Source organism: Drosophila ficusphila, unplaced genomic scaffold, assembly GCF_018152265.1.
Source record: "Drosophila ficusphila isolate 14025-0441.05 unplaced genomic scaffold, ASM1815226v1 contig_106, whole genome shotgun sequence".
NCBI classification, from domain to species: Eukaryota; Metazoa; Arthropoda; class Insecta; order Diptera; family Drosophilidae; genus Drosophila; species Drosophila ficusphila.
In genome coordinates, this window is record NW_025063993.1 from 10,624,543 (window position 1) to 10,644,310 (window position 19,768).

Below are 19,768 nucleotides of genomic sequence, written 5' to 3' on the forward strand. Positions count from 1 at the left end.
GCCTCAATTCGAAGATTTCCCAGATTCCTATCGAAAATAAGTGAGTTGAGTTCATTTGCAGACACTGGCAAACATGGAGTTTCAATTGGGCTATTTCAAATACTCATTCATTATGTATTTACTGAGACAATGTACACTTAACTTGAAATAGAACTAACTAAATCGTGAAGATGAACCAAATCACCAGATTGTTCAGACTAAAGAAGCAATTTAAAGCTTAATATCTTTTGATTATTATTCTTATTATGTGCTTATAACATTTAAATCACGAAACTTATGTATGTATATAGAATATAATTGGATCATTTACTTACTCATTTTGATAGACGCAACAATGCTGGCTGTTGAATTGGCTGCCTTAATGTATTGGCTTTGGTTGAATTTTATCACGTATACGCCTAGTTGCGCATTGTTGGTTAGCACCAAAATGGAATGGATGAACTTAATAGTAATATAATTCACAGTTTAATTTGAAGTTTGCGTTTCGTTTCGCGCTCCGAATGCTGAATTACACACAAAACAGATAAAATAGCGAATGGGAATTTGTTATAACAGACAGGATACGCACACACACACACATACAAAGTGAGACAAATAGCAGCTGCTGCTGTTTTAGATGTATTCCCACGCTAGTCCTGCAAATTTGTCGCTGCTTTTGATTGCCATTTAAATGTGCATATTTAATTTGTTTATTTATCGGATAGAGAAAGGCCTCAAAAGGAGAGAAGCACGCAGCTGAAATGCAATTTAGGTTTTAATTTTAATTTATTTATGGCCATTTATTTAAATTCTAGCAAAAATATTTGCCGAAGACCATTTTTACTTGAACGCCATTTTGGCTTTTGTTGTGATAATTTATGCAAATTATTTTCGAATTTTCCATGACTGCTCAATGGGGCAATTCGGCATTTCCCTCTGGCTGCCATTTCAATAATTCATTATTGATTGGCAGAAGTTGTGTCCATTGGATAAACTTCGACTGAGCCTGGATGAATCGCCTGAAATTGAATTTAATTTCAATGATAATTTGTGTTGCCTAACTGTTTGTCTTTTCAGGCGGAATACAAAAAAACGAAATACCTGTAGGATAAATTTAGTTATCTTACATTGTTTGCCTAGCAATATAAAATGATGGCAACTGAAATAATAATATTAATTCTTACACTTCAACAAACATACAAGTTCTTATAATATTCTCTCTTTACATTGTTGAAACCTCTCCCTAAGCTGCAATTAATTGTAAATTTAATTTAAATGCCTCAAAGCAAAATTATAACCGCCTCATGCACAATAATTCTTGACTATTTTTAATATGCCTTTGATGTAAAGGATTTTCCCCGCCCCCTTTTAATTTTGTAAGCGGAATTCGTATGCAATTAATAAATTGTTGGCTCGTTGCTTACGGAATTTACGCATCGCACAATTAATATTAACGCTTGAGCGTGTAATTCTTATCCGCTGCCAACAAAGAGATTAAAACAAAACGGTTGATTAAATTTTTATGACTACAGTTTATTTATCCGACGTTCGAGGCAATATAATTTTCCGGTAGTTATTAACTACTGTTGCCAGCAAGAAAATTGCAATTAAACAGCAAGTTAGTATGATACGAGGTTCTCGACTTTTAATTATCCTTTGCTCTTTGCCAAACTTGCGAAAACTTTTCGAGAGGAAAAACTCTTCATAAGTTTGTTTGGGTATAATTATTTTTTTTTTATAAATATTATACTGCAACGAATTTTAATATTATTTAAGTTTGGCTTGTATTTTTTTATAATACAGAAAACTTTCAGAAAAGCCGATATACCCCTCCTCTTTTTTTGTTACCCATTATGAAAAGTTCAAATGTCATTTTAATTAAAACAAAAATGTGCGCTTCAATAACTCCCGATTTGTTAATGAAAACGGTCGTCGGAATAATTATATTAAGGCCGAGTTGCGGCATTTCCATTCAGGTTGACCACGATCCAGTGAACCGGCGGCCAATTTGAGTTTTGTTCAATTTAAAATAATATGCCTCATATAAGCCTACGCGCAAATCCTTTTCGAGATGCCGAACCTTTTCAACCGCAAATATTATAATGTGCCCCAACCGATTTGGACCGCCCTGCTCGCTCCCAAAACTTTGTAGCACTTGAGCGTTGCTAAGCAAGATTTATGAGCCGCCGGAGGGGGCGTGGCATTGGCACAGCCAAAGCGTGTGCACTGGTTATTTATTTTTTGGTATTTGCCAAGGTCTTTCGCTTTGTTTGCCATCTTCTGCGGCCTCCGAGAAGTTTTCAACTGGCCTTGCCCTTTTCGAGTCGCCCTCCCCTGGCCATTTGTACTCATCTACGGGTTGTGGCATTTAAATAATTTAAAACATTTGAGCGTTTTGGGGCAATTTGGTTAATGGCCTGTGCCTGCCAAAGGGTTCGAGGTCTTCAGTCCCCAAACGAGCTCGTAAATAACGCCAAGCGAACGATAACGATTCGGCTGTCTCAGCTGCCCAGCTGCTATGCACTATCAGATAAGTAAGGGAATAGGCTTTATCGGTTGAAATACGCAAGAGTGGCTTAAAGAGCCCAGCAGCTTAAAGGACATGTGACGCAGGTCCGTGCAACGCTCGCTTATGTGGCGCACTAGTTCAAGGACTCTCACAACCCGCTCCAACCCAATTACGCAAAAAGATACGCAAGCTCACTCTGGAACACAAACCGGAACACAGGGGAAAACGAAACACTTTTATTGAATAATTAAAAATTATTTCTATTTGAAAACTTGAAACTTTAAAAACTTTTTTTTTTAATATTTAAGTGATTTTATTTATTATTAGTTATTACTTGCATTACTTAACTTTGCAATACAAATTTTACTTCAACTTTATATTCTAATTGTAATGTTTTTTGAAATAAGCTAAATTGTTTAAGACGTTAACCATTAAATTTTGTTTCTGGCCCTTCTTAAGATCGCAAAGCGTTAATAATTCATTTATAACAAAATTTAATTCTCCAACACACGTAAATGTGTTTTTAAAATATTTGTCAGCTAGTTAGCTTGTAGAATAATTTTTAAAATGATTTTTTACTAGACATTAAAGAAGTATCGCGGACATGTTAATGGTTTTCCCCTGTGTACGAGCTGGAAATAAATGGCATCCAACCTGCCCTGACAACCTTTAACCCTAAAAGGCGACCCGACCTAGAAACGCTCGCTCACCATAGGGGTATCCTTTTTTGCACAAAGCTAGCGTGCCATGAATTTTTGTTTATGCTTGCGGGCAGAAGATAAACACTGGCACACCCCACACACACACACACACACACGAAGACACCAACACACCAACACACACTCAGGCACGGGCCGCGTAAAATGTGCCAATGCCAAAGGATAACGTGGGGTGCACATATCCTGACTGACGACTGACAACGACATAACCACAAGCAGATAGTGCAGCTTATGCAAACGTTCAAGGACACCGCTGCACCGATGTGTTGGTGCGAGGCTTTCAAAGTGGCGCCTGCAGGTTATGCAACACTTTTGTGTTTGCTGTTTCGCCCCTCCATGTGTGTGTGTGCGTGTGCGTGTGTGTGAGTGTCAGTGTTTGTGTGCTTGCCTTTCAGTTGGCAGAAACTCTGGCTTTAATTGCTGGCAATTTGTCAGGCTAATTTGCTAAATTTGACACCTCAGCGAGCGCACACACTTACAAATTAATGACGTCAAAAATAAAACTCTCGCTCTCTTTCTCGCTCTTCGGTCAGCTCGTTATGTATGTTTGTGTATTTGTGTGTGCGTGCGAGCAGCAGCTGTGTATGTGCGCCTGTATGTGTGTGCGTGCTGTTTTCACTTTCACTTTCATTGATTTTCAAGCATCGCAACAATGCTGGTCACCATTTCAAAACACTCACTGAATTTCTCACTGAACAAGAGCAGATTTTTCACCTTTTTCCAAACGATTTATTGGCAAACTTTTCGCGGGAAATAGATTTTCTATATTTTTTTTTTGCTTTATTTTTTACTGAACACTTTCTCTGGTTTTGCTCGGTCGCGTGGCTTCTTTGCGTGGCATCATGGTCCGCTAAAAAGGCAGCCAGCTATTTTCAACGTCGAACTGCGCTCGCTGCCAAAACTGAACTGAGCTTCTGCCAAAAGCGTTGTCATGGCCAAAGCAGCAGCATTCTGCTACTGAAACTGCCTGAGAAATACTGGTAACACTTTAGCAGTTGGCGGCGCATGCGCTCTTTCCATTCAGTTTTCCCTTTTTCGCCTTTCCCCCCTTTTACGTCACAGTTCGCATCACACTGTTGCGTCCTGTTTTTCACTCTCTTGGCATCTTTGTTTACATTGTTCGGCTGTTGGGGTATTTTCCTATTTTCGTGCTGGGATCTATAAATAAAGTAACGCATACGCCACGTGGGCTCGAGCTCAATCGCGTGATTGATTGTGGCTATCTATATTTAGTGTTAACGGGAATTTCATCAGATGGATCTATTATTGGTAGAAAGCTGTTTCAGGTTAGATTACTTGGCTTAACTCAATGGAAGTGGAGTCAAGCTAGCATAATTAGACTTGTCATCTATTGATAGAAAAGATATACTTAAAAAAACTTTAGGTAAAATTTCACAGAATATTGGTAGTAAAGATTTTTCTTATATTTATAAGGAATCTGTAGGAAAAATTTATTTCTCCACATATTTTACTCCTTCGTCTGTTGTCGGCTACTCAGAAATTTCTTCAGGACCTCAAGTTATTAGTCGTCCACGTGTCGGGCAAATTACTTTGTCCAACTCAATTTAAAGGCCGCAAATGCCCCAAAGAATAACTCGAACACGTTTTCTTTTGCCAGTATATGTGTGTTTTTGGGGTAGCAATTTTCACGCTGATTGGTTTCCAGTCATTTTTCGTTGTTGCCTTCGCCTTTCATTTATTTTGTTCTTTGGGCAAACACAAAAAGTCAACGAGCCAAAGCCAAATGTCAACCACCCTGCGCCGCACTTTCGCCCGCATCCCTTCAAGGACTTTGGGAATTTAATAATGAAATAGCCCCGTCCTTGGCCTGCGAACAATTTTCAATTTTCCACTTTCAGCTTTTGGCGATTGGCGTTTGGCCTTCGGGCGAAAATGCGTTTGTTAAATTTCCCAACGAAATCGAACTAGGTCGAACTTTATTTATCCCACGCTTGGTCACGAACTATCCACACAGTTGCAATTACTGCATCAAATAATCATTTGCAATAACTAATTAAAAGTTTTTCCCGTGCGGATAATTTCATTTCATTGCTAACTTTTTTCCCGTCGCAATCGATTACATTTTCACCCCTCCGCTTTCTTTTCAGCCATCAAGTTGGATGTGGGCCATAAATAACAACAAGTTAGGCACTTTCCCTATTAGGGGCGTGGCATGTTTCTGTGTGGGCGGTGCGGCCTGAGTCCCTTCGGGGCGAAAGTTGAGGAAATGGCTGAGACAAAGTCGAGGGCTGGGAAAGGATGCGAAGGATATCGAGCCGGGGGCTCGGCTGCGATTTTTATCAATGAACGATGGGCTGCGAGACACAGTTATTATGCGAAATCAGTGGGCGGACTGTCCTTGTTTGTCCTTGCGTGGGAAGATTGTTGCCGCTATCGATGTGATGTGTGTCATTTGGGCAAGGATATTGGTGGGGTGTCTTAAAGAATAAAATTGGGCAGTCCCTCAGACAGAGATTCAACGAAAAGAATTAATGTAGGTAAATAGTAGCAATTCAAATATTTTGAATAAATAAATCAAGCATGTCAGATACAAACATTTAAAAAAGTCATAATATTGGTATTTTTAACATATTTTTAGACAAATTTTTATATTTTATAAATGTAGAAATTAAATTTCCGAAGCAATTTCGTTATCAAAAGATGTTAAATTGACCTTAACAAAGTTTGTTAGGCTTTTCAAGAGTACGGAAATGTTGACTTCAGTTCAAGGATAAAAACTCCGTTCGACGAGGCTTCGGTGGGCTGTAATTTCCCCCTCTTTCAGGGCTCCCCATCTGGAATGTCTGCCTGCCACTCAGCCGTTGGCTATATCGTCCCAAATTGAGGGCCAATGGAGTGGAGATACCGGCTGCTCCGAACTTTTACGGCATTGGCATCGAGTACCCGGCTAATCATAACCGATAATGGCCACGAGGCGGATTTTCGTGCATTCAACTATCTATCCGGCAGTTTGCAAGTTTTTTTTTTCGGCGGGTGTCGAGCGTTTGCTGCTCATTAGGGCGAAACTGTTGCAAGACTTTTCGTCCTGGCCAACTCGCTTCTGGCGTGGCAGTGTGCTAGTGTGTGTGAGTTAGTGAGTGTGAGTGTGTGTGTGTGTGTGTGCCGTGCGCACTTACACTTAATTGAATCCTGCGGGCGTGTTGGGTGGTTGGGGCAAAGGATCTGGTAGGTGGTTGCTTCGCCTGGTGGTGGTGGTGTGCCCCTGAGGCATGCGGCATGCCAAAGCGTTTAGCAACCAAATACGCTTTGCTCCCGATTTGCCGCCCGCCTTCCGATGCTCTTTGTTGTTGTTAGAGCTCACATCCTGCCGCCGGCGCATCGTCGTACTCCTTCTCGCTTCCATCGACATCCATATGCACATCCTCATCTTCATCCTCATCCTCGTCCTAGTGCTCGTGCTCATGCTCATCCAGTGAACCAGGAAAGAAGGAGCCAGTGAGCGAGCGAGCGAGCGGCTCTAATTCAATTAGCAAGTTCAGCGCCAAAGCGGCAAATGGCTCGTTAAACACGCTGTGTTTTTGTTACCCCCGGAAACCCCAGTACCTCTCTCTTATTTAAATACACTCGGAAAAAGTTTATGAAAAGCAAAATAGTTCACCATTCAAGTAAGTTTCTTTAGCAGTTTAAAACTGAAAAGGGTACCTTGCTATTTATAAATTAAATTGCTATAAAACGTGAATTCATTTAATGGTTAAAAGGTAAAAGTTCTTTGGGAAATAAACTTGATAAGTTTAAACAATATTTTGTGCTTGTATTTTTTAAAATTACAATCAGCGTTAGTAATTATGTTAACATTTTCTTTGATAAGTTTGTTATTAAAACTTTCCTGAAATATCGCCTCGTTTTCTTAGAGTGTACTCGCTTTGCATTCAGCATTTAGTAGAGCTCCCTAACTCCTGTCGTTGGGTTTTGTCCTCCTGCTTAATGCCACTTCACTTGTGTTTGCTCGTTTTTTAAACATGTTTTATTACATTTTTTTTCGCTAGCTGGCGCCGTTTTCATGCCAACGGAAGTTGCCACACACACAAAGACACAACTATGGAGTGTGTGGCAAAATGAGCAATGAGCAAATGAGCAAAATGTTATAAATTGCCAAAAGTCCGCTTTAGAGTTTCCTCCCCTCACTTCCTCAGCTTTTCTTTGTTCTCAGCGGTTTTTTTTTTTGCTTTTTTTGGTTAGGAGATAATGCAGGGAAAATCTTGTTCGCTTTGGTCACTGACCAAATGTGTGGACCAAACTCCAGTCTTTCAGGATAATTATGAGCTATGTGTGGAATGCTGAAGCCTCAGTCTTACCTACGTTTAATTTATGCACAAATAACCAGAGCAAATTATTCGCTTTGTTCCGCAAATGTTTTTCGAGTGAATTGTGTTTGCTCAGGAAAAAGGAGGCGGAAAGTGGGAAAACTTTCGCCGGGGTTTCATCTACCGCAGCAATATCTATGGAGATTAACAAGCGTGTGTGGTGCGGCTTGCCTTTTCCGCACTTTATCCCCAAACCTCCTCCTCCTCTTGTGACCGTAATCGCCTTTTCTTGCCAGTGACCAGTGGCCAGTGGGCAGCATATGCCCATCGTTAGCTGGATATCCTGGCTGTCTGGGTCGCAGGACCAGCAAACTGGCTACCGATCCCCTAATCCGTTTGCCCTTTCCCGCTACTTTCTATCCAATTTTCCTTTTTGCTTTTCACACATTTGGTTGGGGTTACAGTTTTCGCTTCGGCCAATTTTTTCACCAGCCACCACCACTTTTTCAGCAGCTGCAGTAACAAAAGTCCATTATCCTTTTCGGCGTTATCGGTAATCAATTTCAGTGGACCATCGTCGTAAAAAAGTTCGGCCCTCCGGCAGCGGGCCAACAAAAGTGGTAGTTGCAAAAGTAACAACAACAATAACAATTGTTAGTTTTGAAATATGCACGACCCTCACCCACACTGCCAACCGAACACACACCAACACAGCCACCCACCCAATCACCACCCACTCACACGCATGGAGCCTAACAAAAGCTTTTGAAGTGCTGTTTGCTGTTGCAGCTGTATTTCATCACCCAAGTCCTACACTTAGAAAAACTTGCATGATAACAGCTGAAAATTTTAAAAACAAACTTTGCCAACCCATCATTCAATAGTTGCTTAAAGTTATATCCAGCTAAAAGAAGTGAATAATTTAGATGATAGATATATTTATAATACGAAAAGAATTTTAAAAAACCACTTATATATTTTTATTTTTTGTTATTTTTTGTATAAAAAATTATTGTTTTTCCTTGTCCCATTTTATTCATTTTTTCTGCCTGTATGAAGGAGTTTGTGAGCGCATTTTGCGCTGCAATTTCAGTCGCCCCCGACGAATAATTCAATTGCAATGTGAAGCAATTTTCGTTGTTGTTGCCGGGCTGCCATCGTTTTTGCTGTTGGCCAGTCACTTACATAGTTGTCGAGTTGTTGAAAGTTTGATTTTTTTTCTTTTCGAGCAGCTTTTTGCCATTGCCGTTGCCGTTGATGTTGCACTCGCAATTGGCTACAAATTGGCTTGTCGAATTAGGAGAGAGGTCTGCAGAGGGGGGGAGTTTAAATCAGGACTCAGCCTTGCGCTAGATTTCAGCAGCAAGTGGTTCCTAATTGAATGCGGACAGCTGCTGGAGCTGCAGCCGAGGAATCCGCTCTCACAGATATAATTACGTTTTCCATATACACTTGTATCTCGTCCTGCTCGTCGGATGAATTATGCAGATGCTCCTCTGGCAGCTGCTCCTCCTTTTGTCTGGCTGTTCATTTCACTGCAGTCCTTTGTGCCTGGCGAAGAGGATTGAAAGGAGCTCCGCCTCCTGGCGAAGCGGTGGGGGAAAGTGAAATTGTAGCCCTCACCCCCAGTGAAAAGCGCTTTTCAATTTGGCGGCTTGCCTCAACACGACTCAAACCAGCTGAATTGGGCTTTCGGTTCGGCTTTCACTTTTCAATTAATTCTTGCGGCTGCCGCGCTGTGGTATTTTATGTAAGCGCTCCCTGGTTGCTATTCCAATGCCCTGCGGTTGGCCAAATGGGCTGGTTGCCTCGACTAGAATGTATGCAAAACTGCAGGTTATTAGGAAAATGTTTCCAAGGGAATTTCAATTATGAAAATGCTACTGAAATTAAAATTGATTAAAACAAATTCTTTCTGCAACTTAATTAGAAAATTCTTCACTTATCTAGCTTGGTTTTTTCAAAATTGCATACCAATAAGGGTGTTACTTGCTGAGCAATTTCCACTAGCCAAATCCAAAGGGTTGCCTTTTTGTAGTGTTATTTTTGGCTGTGGCTTTTTTATGTGGGTCAGTGCAGAATTTGGCCAGCGCTCAGAGAGAGTGCCAAGCCACGTGACTATTTGGAACAATTGCACGAGGCCGAGTCCCGGGAAATGCTGGCCAAATCCACGGCAACAATGTGGGGCGAGAGTGTCGATTAGCCAAATTGAAAATGACAAGCCGGGAAGCGAAAAAGAAGCGCCACAAACTGGGCCAGGGAACAACTTATTATGCTGAAGATGATGCAGTGCTGCTGGGCGTGGAAAACTCACCGGGAAGTGGGTCAACTGTTTAGCGAATGGCTGCCAATAAGGGCGCAATGCAGGGTTAAGTACGAAAAACAAGAAAACAAAAATACGGGAGAAAAAATGTATATTGGTAAATCTCAGTTTTCAGCAGACCACTCGGCGTATGAGTAATTTTCCCTAAGCGGTTTACAGAGCGCGGTCAACTCCGCAGTATTTTCGGTCCGAACGACTGGGGTTCAATGCAAAATCCGATATACGATTTATTTTGGTTAACTGCACATCCAATAAACTACAGAAAATCGGAGGAGGGCTGCAAGAGGGTTTAATCGGGGGAAAAAACGAGAGAGAGACGACTATGTGTAAATATTGACTTTTGAAAATCGAAATCGTCAAAATGCTCATAAAAGTCCAATGGAAACCGTTCAGCGCAGCAAATATTTGGCCCTCCGAGCAGACATGACTCCACATCCTGCCCTCTTACTCGTTTCGGGATTTTTTGACTGAATCCTGTTGCGGATGTGCATGACCATGGCAACATTGACCGATCCGCTTTTCCCTCCCCCCTCCTCCGCAGCAGCTTCCCCTTTCCTTTCTGACTTCAGCTTGTTGGAAATCACAGCGTATAAATAATGAAAAGCGATTTAATTTTTAACATCTGCAGTTTGTGTGCTGCGGAATAGAGTGGCGATGGCATCGCATGTTTGCCTCGACTTCTTTCCTCCTGGCATCGCATGCTGACCAATCCGCATTTCCCATTCCCCATTTCCCATTCAGTTTCAAATGCCAACCATCCTGGAACGACTTAAATGCTCAAATTTCACACTTCATTTGGGCACGACTTGCCTCTGTGAACGGGATTTCAAAGGGATTTGTATGGGGTTTCGCTGATGAAATTTCGGGCCATCAATTATGGACATTCGCAGGTGGTTGCGGTTTGCGGGCTGCAAATCAACAGTATGGTGTTTCACTAATTCCTTTGAGGCTTTATTTTCACCAAATAACCAAAATCAAACCACGCTTTAATCAAGCTTCGATTTAAAATACATTTTTTTAAGTCAATCTGTGTAAACAAACCAGTTTGTATCCGCAGAACGACAATTATTTGTCACCTGAGTTCAACACATAATTTTTTATGAGTTTTGCCATTAATAAAGCTTTTTCATTAAAAAAGGCTAAGAGGTGTGCAAATTAATTAACGCTTTTTATACTCTTGCAGAGGATATAATAATTTCGAAGAAGAAAATTCAAACCCCATAAAGTATATATATTTTTGATCAGTATCACGATCTGAAAAAGCCTTGCCAAGAATTTAACTTAATATAACTTCCATAATTCAAGCCCATTTTTGGATTTGGGTCACCTCTAAATGCTTCTGACATAGCCCCCTAAGAAATTCCATAATTAGTTTGGTTTCGAATTTTGGGTCCACTTTTTTCACATTTTTATGATGGCCGAAAAATGGCTATTACGGAGAATGTCACAAAGACAGTACTTGAAAGATCATACTTCAAAATAGGGAAAAATGAATAAAAAAAATCGTCATTACTTCGATGTTTTTAAGCCTTTATGCATTTTGTTCGACATTTGTGATGACTGCAAGAGTATAGAAGCTTCGGCTCGCCGAAATTAGCTTCCTTTCTTTTTTTGCATAAATTTTATAAAGATTAATCTATTTTTTGCGGTGAATTATATTTATGGTTAAACAAAGCAACAATTTCATTTAACACTCTTCGTGACCGAGAAATAAATATCAGTTAAGTATTTAAAGCTGTTTTTGTGGAAACTTATTCAAGTGTTTGTTGCCTTAAAACTCTTCGACTTTTAACGACCTTTGAAGCCCAGTTAAAGTTCACCAGCCACATTTGTTCATGTCCCCGAACATATTCCCCAAGCAGTTGTAAGCCGGCTTTTATGGGCATAATGTCTGAGCCATAAACGAAAGTTTGGCCATTATGCCATTTTCATATTTTAATTTAATGTGCTCGATGATTGAATCAGACTATGCACCTGAACTGCTTACAAATATGACTAAATGCTTTGTTCTTAGGGCCGCCTTAATTGGTTATAAAACTTGGTCGTTAAAATGTAAGTGATCCGTTTTCGAGCTTAAAGCGAAGGAAAACTTAGTTGCCGGCTTTCTTGGCTCCTCGATGGAGTGTAGCTTGCAGCAAGGTTGACATTCATTATGGCGAGCGAAAGAAGAAGAGCGAGACAAAAGCGGAAGTTGCTTGGCTCGCCATTTTCTTCCATTTCCGCCATCATCGCAGGGACAATGGCAACAGGCGAGGCGCTGAATTAGCAGTGGGGATTGTCCTGTCCAGTCCTGCAAAAACTCCGCCCCCCTTCCCTCCTCTCCTGTCACCCCCTTTGTGCCCCCCTTGGCTCATCAAAAACTGTTTGAAATGAGTTTTTATTAGTTTTCGTTGCTGCCATTTTTTGCTGTCACTTGTTGTTTCCTATCATCCTCTCTTTTCACAACCCCCATCCCCCTGATTGTGTGCGTGTTTGTGTGTGTGTGTTGGGTTTTTTTGTGTGCGTGTTAATTAAATTTCAAATGCACAAAAGAACTAACGACACGTTGAGAGAAGAAATTCCGGTTGGAAAGGGGATGGATGGCGGTCGAATAATGCCAAACCCATTCTCGCTTTAATTGCATCCATGTGTGTAAATGAAAATGTTTGCTGTGCTTTTCCTCATATTTTCCCTTTCGCCCAGTGTTTTGGCATTTTTGCATTAAAGCTACAAAAACAGCAACACCAACAACAACAATAACAACAAGGATAAGGGGCAAGCTCAGCGGCAAAGATTTAGTCGGACCAACGCCAAGTTTCGGGCCATAAACTTTATTCCGGGGCTTCCGAGTAAAATGTTTTCCTCTTTGCAGCCTCTATTTCTTGTTTTTTTTTTTCAGTTTTTCTTGGTGTTGTGTTGTTGTTTTGGCAGCATTTGTTTTGTTATGGTTTTAATTAAGTTTTAACTGGCGCTAGACCAAAAATGCACCACACCAGATCTCAGTTCCAAGCTCCAGTTGTTATAATTCACACACAACACATAGAGAAATTTACATATATATTTTATTTTGATTAACTGTGGGCTTAATTGTGTTTTAAATGGATCATGAGGGTATCTTGGCAGCGGACTAACTGCATTTCAACCTTAAAGTTTTCGTAGATTTTATTTTACATATACGTACGTAAATTTCCTCTACGTTCTCTAAAAATCATATAAATGTTAATCCAAGATTGCAGTATTTTTAAGTTCCATTGGTAATTGATTTTTGAATACATCTTAATATTAAAACAAGTTCTGAAAGGAGAAGTTTTGAACAAAGAAAAGTTTATAATACCAATAAACTGGTATTTCTTTAATATCCTTCGGAAAATGAATGTTTACATGAACGCTGAGTTGTTTTGAACATTTTGGCGAGTCAAAGGTTCCCCTTTTTTTCTGTGCACAAGCCAGGGAAACATACAATGGAAACCGAAACCTTGCCCATGAGGCAGCTTTCAGCTTTCGGTTTCGCTTGGCCTGGCCGGATCTCTTGCCAGTTTTGAGGAGGGGAACGGGTCCATTTCGAGGCTGCTGCTGCTGACAGGCGCCGGGGAAATTGATTAATGTGACTTGTAAATGGCGCCAGATGGGGGAATGGAATGAGAAAGGCTAGCGGAAGGCTGGGATCCCATGTAAACGGCCTAGAAATGTTGACTTGGAACTGCAGCAATTTGCGGCAGAAATTGTTGCGCTGAAAGTGTCATCTATTAGCCAAGGTCCTGCGTCCTTGGGCTGCGTTTAGTTAATAGCGTACACCATAATTAACAGCCGCCAAGCAAACAGCCTCAATGTTTGCTCCCGAATGAAAAATGATTTTTGGCCTTTGTGGGCCGCTTCACGTGGCAAGGCATCATAAATTTCCGAACCGTTCTCCCTGTTCAAAAATTTCATTATGCGAAAGTGAGTTCCGTTAATGTGTTTTCCGAGGAGGCGGCGAAGAAAACGTGGAAAACTCAAGAGGCGCCTCGCTAAACGCACCAAATTATGCAGGAGACAAACAGTAAACATTAACGACACAAGCCAGAAAAAAGTGGGAGGATCGTGGAAACCGTGTGTTTAATAATATTGTGTTAAACTTTAAAACTTAGTTTCGTTTAGAAATTTATGCAACTATTTCTAAGTAGAATTTACGACCCAGTTTATCGATGGCATTTGCCAAAAGTTTTTGCTTGTATTGCCACCAAAGCACTTTTATACCATAGTTATTTTATAAAAAGGTAGTGAAGCATTTAATTCCATTCGATTTATATGCTTTTTGAATTATTACAGCTTGTTTGAGGTACATGCCAACAACATTTTTGGCTTCATGTTGTGGCTGCCTTAATTGTATGCCAAAAATTGCTTATGCAACACGAACACCATTTTCAGCTTAATAATTTAATTCCAGTTCCCTTCTCGCTTGCATATAAATGCCTGTGTAAAAATAAGTAAACTTCTTCGTATTGGCTGCCTACGGAGTTCTGTTACGCGAAATTTGCAATTTCTGCATTAAGTCAACAGGGCGGATGGTTGATTTCCAGGCAGCCAGAGGAGAGGAAAAGCGGAAAAGCCCGGCAGAAGCGAGACATTTGCTGCGTTGCTGGCGTGACATTTGTTTGGTTTTAATTTCGGTTCAAAGGTTGCCATGGCTGCCAGACTCCCGCATCCAACATTCAGAATCCCTTTCCCCTTTTGCATCCCCATTTACGACCCCCTCAACCAACCGATGCGGCCGATGAAGTATTCAGGATGGACCAAAACACTTGCTGTCGTCGCAACTGGCGGATGCAAAATTGAAATATTGCATGAATTGCAGGAATGCACTAAGCCATGAAGTAACCACCGTCCCACTTGCCACATCCCACTCTCCACTTCTCCACTCTCCACTTCTCCACTCTCCACTTGCCACTCTCCCCTTGCCTTTCTCCAGTTGCCAACTGCCGGTGCAAAATGGGCATGGCCAACACACGACGTCGTGCAACTATTTAATAAACATCAGCAGGGGACTCCTGCCACCCAAACTCATTTTGGCTGCGGTCGGAGGAGCTTTTGATGTCTCGCTCGGTTGCATTTAATAAGCTGCTGGAACGCCGGCGGGGGAGCAGCAACAGCCGAGGGGGCGTGGCCGAGGTCCTTTGACTCCAAGTCAATGAGGCTGCCTTGGGGAATTCTGTGGGATTGGAACTGCGTCTCCGGCTTTCAGATATTCACTATTATTTATACGAACTTTACCCATGAATCACTATATATGTTTATTATATATTTAATCATTTTTTCTTAAAAGGCCAAAGAATTGAATTTATTGCACTGTTTGTTGGTTGGTTTTGAAATCGGTTGTCTCAACTAATTCTTTTTCATCAATAATAAAGTCGCGTTTCTTCGCACAACAAACTTGTTTCTTAGGACAAATACCAAATGGTCTGGTTAGGAAGCAGTCGGATGCAGGAAGGCAACTTGCTAAGAGCGAAGCTCTCTTCTGATCTTTATTGGTCTCTTCACACTCTGAAAATTATAAAGCTGTTGTGTATAAAAATGAAAAACAAGGCTATTTGACTTACTCAAGGGTTTGTACGCTGGCGTTGCATAAAACAAACCGGGCTTAAATGTGGCAAGGAGAAAAATTAAAACGAATTGCAGGTTCATTTTGTCGAGATAAGCTCAAGATAGTAAGCAGTATTGCATAGAAACTGTAATTAACCAAGCGACGCTGGTGTAATAACTTTAGTTCCGGCTGAATATGCCGACTTATGTAAGGCCTTCCCTTCAGCGCCATAAATTATATGGCCTTTCGATTTGTTTTGCAATCTATTGGATTCCTGCTCAGTTTACCTTCTGCAGCAAGTGCGAATGGAATACAAAAGAAAAATGTTGTTTGCGAATGTTGGTAAACAAAGAAGGAGCCCACTGCCAACTGCTGCCGCCACCTTATCTCAGCCCTTTCCGGATTTTCCAACAGCTCCGGCTGCTCTGGCTGGCTGCCAGCTGGTTGTTTGAATGGGCGGGAATCCACAATAAACCAGCACCGACCAGCAACCAGCACCCAGCACCAGGAATTGCGAGGAAGTGACGAAGGCATCTGGAGCAGCAGCAAAAGCAGCAGAAGCAGTAGCAAAAACCCAAAACTATTTGCACTCAACAGCGGCAACAAATGTTGCTGCGGTGTTGCCTTGTGCTACTTACGGCTGCCATTTGATGGCGATGTCGATGTCGATGTCGATGTTGATGTTTTTGCCCCGGCATCCTCGCCAGGTTTCCAAAGTATTCCTCCTCGCCGAGCTGAGCAAATATGAAGGCGCCTGGTGATGTGTTTACAAGTTTGTGAATTGTTGTCATCGTCGTCATCTGGCCGGGCTTCAACTAGGGCTGCGGCTCTCCCCAAATCTTGGCCAACACTCGGTCTCAGCCCGCTTTTCATTACCAATAGCTCGCAGTCCCCCTTTTCCCCTTCCCGCTCCCCAAATGCAAACATCAATCAAGCTGCATTATGCAAATATTCGCTTGAAAGCTGCAACAAAAGCGCATCGGGCGGGCAGCAGTGAAAAACGACAAATGGGAAATGGGAAATAGGAAAGAGGAAATGGGGTGAGGTGGATTTTGGGGACCAAAGATTGGAGAGCAGCCTGTCAGACGTCAAAAAGCAGTTGCTATCCGTTTCACCGCCTCCCATATCATCCCATCATCCATCGCCGCTGTCAGTTGCATTACTAAGACAACACGAAGGAGGTTCATCAGTTACACTTTGATAAAAAAGTGACTTTCCATTGAACAGAGAAGATTGAGTTTCGAAAGCTAGATGTATATCCTGAATTCCTTTAAACTAATTAACTGAAATTTATAATCATGATCTACATTATTTGTTATTCACAAGATTTGCTTAAGTTAAAAACAAATAATATTTTTAAAACCTTTTTTTCTAAGAAAAATACCATTATACGAGAAATTAAATATAAGTTCATCGTTGAAAAGCGGATTGAATTCCGAGCAAATTTTATTTTATTGATTACTCTTTGCTCCCAATATTTTCGACCAACTGCAAACAATTATAGATTTTGTACGTATAGAAAAAATAAGGAAAGTTCAAGAGGTGCAGGAGAAAGCCGGGGCAAGACAGCTGCCAATAGTTCGACTCGGCGGGATTCCTTCCCAGGGATTCGCCTGCGCTCCGTTCGCCTGAATTAAACGATAACGAGTTTTGGCTTTCATCGCTTCATTTTGAAGCTAAAAGCAAGTGAAGGGTTGCTGCCTGCCAGCGCCAGAAAAGCTAAGAGCCAAGAGCGAGCAACTCAAGTACTGAGGAACCGAAGGGCCAAAAGCCGGCTTTTGTTTATGCGTAAAGTTTCGCGGCTGCCGAGGAAGGCAAGGCGAACCCGAAATATATGGGTGTTGCATTCGGCGGGGGCAGGGCGAAATTAAAACGTCTGCAGCAATTTATGCCAATGCTTTAAAGGGCAGCTGCGCTGTAGGGATTTTGGCCCCCTTTTGGATCCCGCACATATATGCACAGTATTGAAGTGCCATACAGCGAATCCATATTCCCGAATTCCATTCCATTTCCCCTGCTAACTTTCTGCGGGAGTGGAGTTCAAACTTTTTCGCTGCTGACAATAAACAAAGGCAGGACCAAAAAGGAATGAAGAAATCCCCTTTCTTCAGAGGACTTCGAGTCGAAGGCGTTTGGAGCTGGGGGCGTGGCAGATTTCAGCTTGGCTCTCATCTGCAGTTTGTTTAGCTGGCAACACTTTGTCGGAAACTTTGCATAAACTTTGCGCTTGCCTTGACTTTTTTTTTGTGCTGAAAAATCCCGTCGAAAACTTTGCAAATTACTTTTACGATTTCCGAACAAAATGCAGAACATACAAGACCAAAAATTGCCGTGTGCCGTTAATTGCAAGCAATTTGCCCTGCATTAAAAGTTAATGCCAACTCCGAATCCGGAAAATTCGCAGCTTAAATGCAGTGCCCGCCGAAGGTTGCGATTTAGTAGATTTCCCCGGGAAAGTTTGATAATGACGAAAGCCTGTTTTGAAATGAACATGCAACTTTGATGCCATTACAATCTTAGTTCAATCCGCCCCCGGGGCCACGCCCCACCTGTGCATAATCCTTCAGCTGTTAAGTAGTTGTGCTGGGGAAATAAACAATTTAATTAAGCGGTGCGGCCATGTGTCTGCAAGTGGAATCAAATATGCGTAAACATCGGCTACAAGATTGCGGCGCCTCCGCCCCCGAAAACCGAAAGATACACCCTCGAATACATTTCTAAACACGACGCAGGCATGCGTAATTAAATTTACATGAATTTGATATTGAGCACACAGCACGCACACACACACACTCACACTCGCAGACACACACAGACACGCACTCACACATGGGCGATTTGCGCGGCCTGCAATTAACGTTGCCTACTTGCCGGCGCAGAAAGCAGGAAGCTCGCATTTCTATTGCCTGCTTTTGAGCGCTTGGCTTGGAATAGAAGTCTAGCATTTCAATGAATATCACAAAAGTCACAGTTGTGGTTATCATAATAGCACTTCGAATTCAAAGAAAAGGCTTTCGTTTTCATTGTATTAAAGATGGTGATTATTGCGAACATAAAAACAACTAATTGTACAAAAACTAAGAACCTATTTAAGCTTAAATTAATCTTAATTGCAAGCATATCTATATTTTAGAAAACTATTTTCATTTTTGTTTTATTCGTTTGGCCTACATAATTTTCAGCCCAGCTGTAAGACACATGTGTAAGTTGGAAAGTGAAACAACGTACAGACACAAATGAACTGTTGCGAAAGTTCATTGCGAGGGGAAAACTTTTGGCATTGTCTGATTCACTGCCCCTCCCCCCTAATTGCCTGCGACCCCGCCCCCCTTGTCGAGTTGTCGAGCCCAATGAATCTCTAATTTGGCGCATTTCAGAGTTCATAATAATTAAAATTACGCGCTGTCTGCAATGTTGTTTGTCCCCGCTGTTGTTGTCCTTGTTATATGTATTATTTATGGCTCGCAAAACTTCGTCCTTGCGACTTTTGCCTTTGACTTGATGCCAACTTTTCGGTTTTCGTTCGTGGCATTCATCAACTTTTTGCGAAAACGTCACTGAATCAGACATTCAGACAGGGGCCAAAGAGTTATAAATAGAGATATGAGTCTGTGCTTTTGTCACACTCCGAATCGCAAATCTGATTATGAAAAGCGTTTAATTCCTCTGAATAATTGCATTTTTCGGTGTACGTTGATTGAAAAACTTATATATTTTATATATAGCAAACAAGCTGTTGGAAACGATGTTGGCAATTTTGTTTGACAAGCACACGACAACAAAGGCGGCATTTTGTTATTATTTTTGTTATTATTCCAGCTCTTGACAATGTCAACAATTTTGCGCTTTTATCTGTTTGCACAGCAGACGGCTGCTCCCCGTTCCGCTCCCCCTCCCCCTCCTTTTCCCTTCTGTCTACGGTTCAGTGTGTGTTTAACATAAAGCGATTAATTGCTTTTCATTAAACGCTGCTCGTATTCCCCAGCTCATTTGCTTACTCCGCCTTTTGCCAGCTGCATTTATTTAACTTTTAATTTGAAGTCGCGTGGGAGGCAATTTCGAAATGTGTTTACCTTGGCGAAAACGACTTATCCCGGGAACTTTAGAGTACTTTTAAGTAGGTCTTGAATAAAGTTCGGGGACAGAATATTAAGATCACACAAAAGTGTCTTCATTTTGAACAGAAAAATATTTGTAGAAGCTTTTTTACAAGTGATATACTAATAATAAAATAAGTATGTAAATAAAAATTAGCTAGATGTAATCAAAATTATTTTGCTGAATATATACACATTAATTTTTTACTTAAATGCAAGATTTTTCTGCATTGGTTCCTATTGAAGATATTTTTCTTCACCTTGAATACTTTATGTGACAAAATTCTCATCAATAATAATAACAAATGAGCGGCATTTGCTGGAGTCCTTTGTAATT

At 41.2% G+C, this 19,768-nt stretch overlaps 3 protein-coding genes across 6 annotated transcripts in view; 1 reads left to right on the forward strand and 2 right to left on the reverse strand.

The window, feature by feature from the left end:
* LOC108088251 overlaps positions 1-19,768 on the reverse strand; it is a 77,528-nt gene that overhangs the window by 45,405 nt on the left and 12,355 nt on the right. The window contains exons 1-2 of one of the 4 annotated variants that reach the window (XM_043208364.1): positions 3,922-4,096; positions 315-503 (exon numbers count right to left, since the gene is read on the reverse strand). The exons of 1 other annotated variant lie outside the window; for it this stretch is intronic. In XM_043208364.1, coding sequence (XP_043064299.1) covers positions 315-318 — 4 coding nt within the window. In that variant the 5' untranslated portion in view covers positions 319-503; positions 3,922-4,096. Of the gene's footprint in view, positions 1-314; positions 504-3,686; positions 4,097-19,768 lie in introns of those variants that run through there. 2 more of the 4 variants (XM_043208339.1, XM_043208340.1) reach the window with 2 other exon arrangements.
* LOC108093267 lies at positions 15,020-15,478 on the reverse strand. The gene is made up of 2 exons (XM_017193245.1): positions 15,351-15,478; positions 15,020-15,294 (listed from the first exon to the last, which is right to left on the reverse strand). The coding sequence occupies exons 1-2, from the start codon at positions 15,433-15,435 to the stop codon at positions 15,092-15,094; spliced, it is 288 nt and encodes a 95-aa protein (XP_017048734.1). The 5' UTR covers positions 15,436-15,478; the 3' UTR covers positions 15,020-15,091.
* LOC108093020 lies at positions 15,622-16,072 on the forward strand. Its single transcript, XM_043207711.1, is given in 1 exon segment — positions 15,622-16,072. A coding segment is annotated over 1 exon segment (402 nt). The 5' UTR covers positions 15,622-15,670.

Bases quoted from the DNA above. Each gene is read 5' to 3' on its own strand.
- LOC108093267 (XM_017193245.1), bottom strand. From the start codon at position 15,435: ATGAACCTGCAATTCGTTTTAATTTTTCTCCTTGCCACATTTAAGCCC. The intron at 15,295-15,350 runs GTAAGTCAAATA...TATAATTTTCAG, and splicing joins GCCAGCGTACAAACCCTTGA to AGTGTGAAGAGACCAATAAA.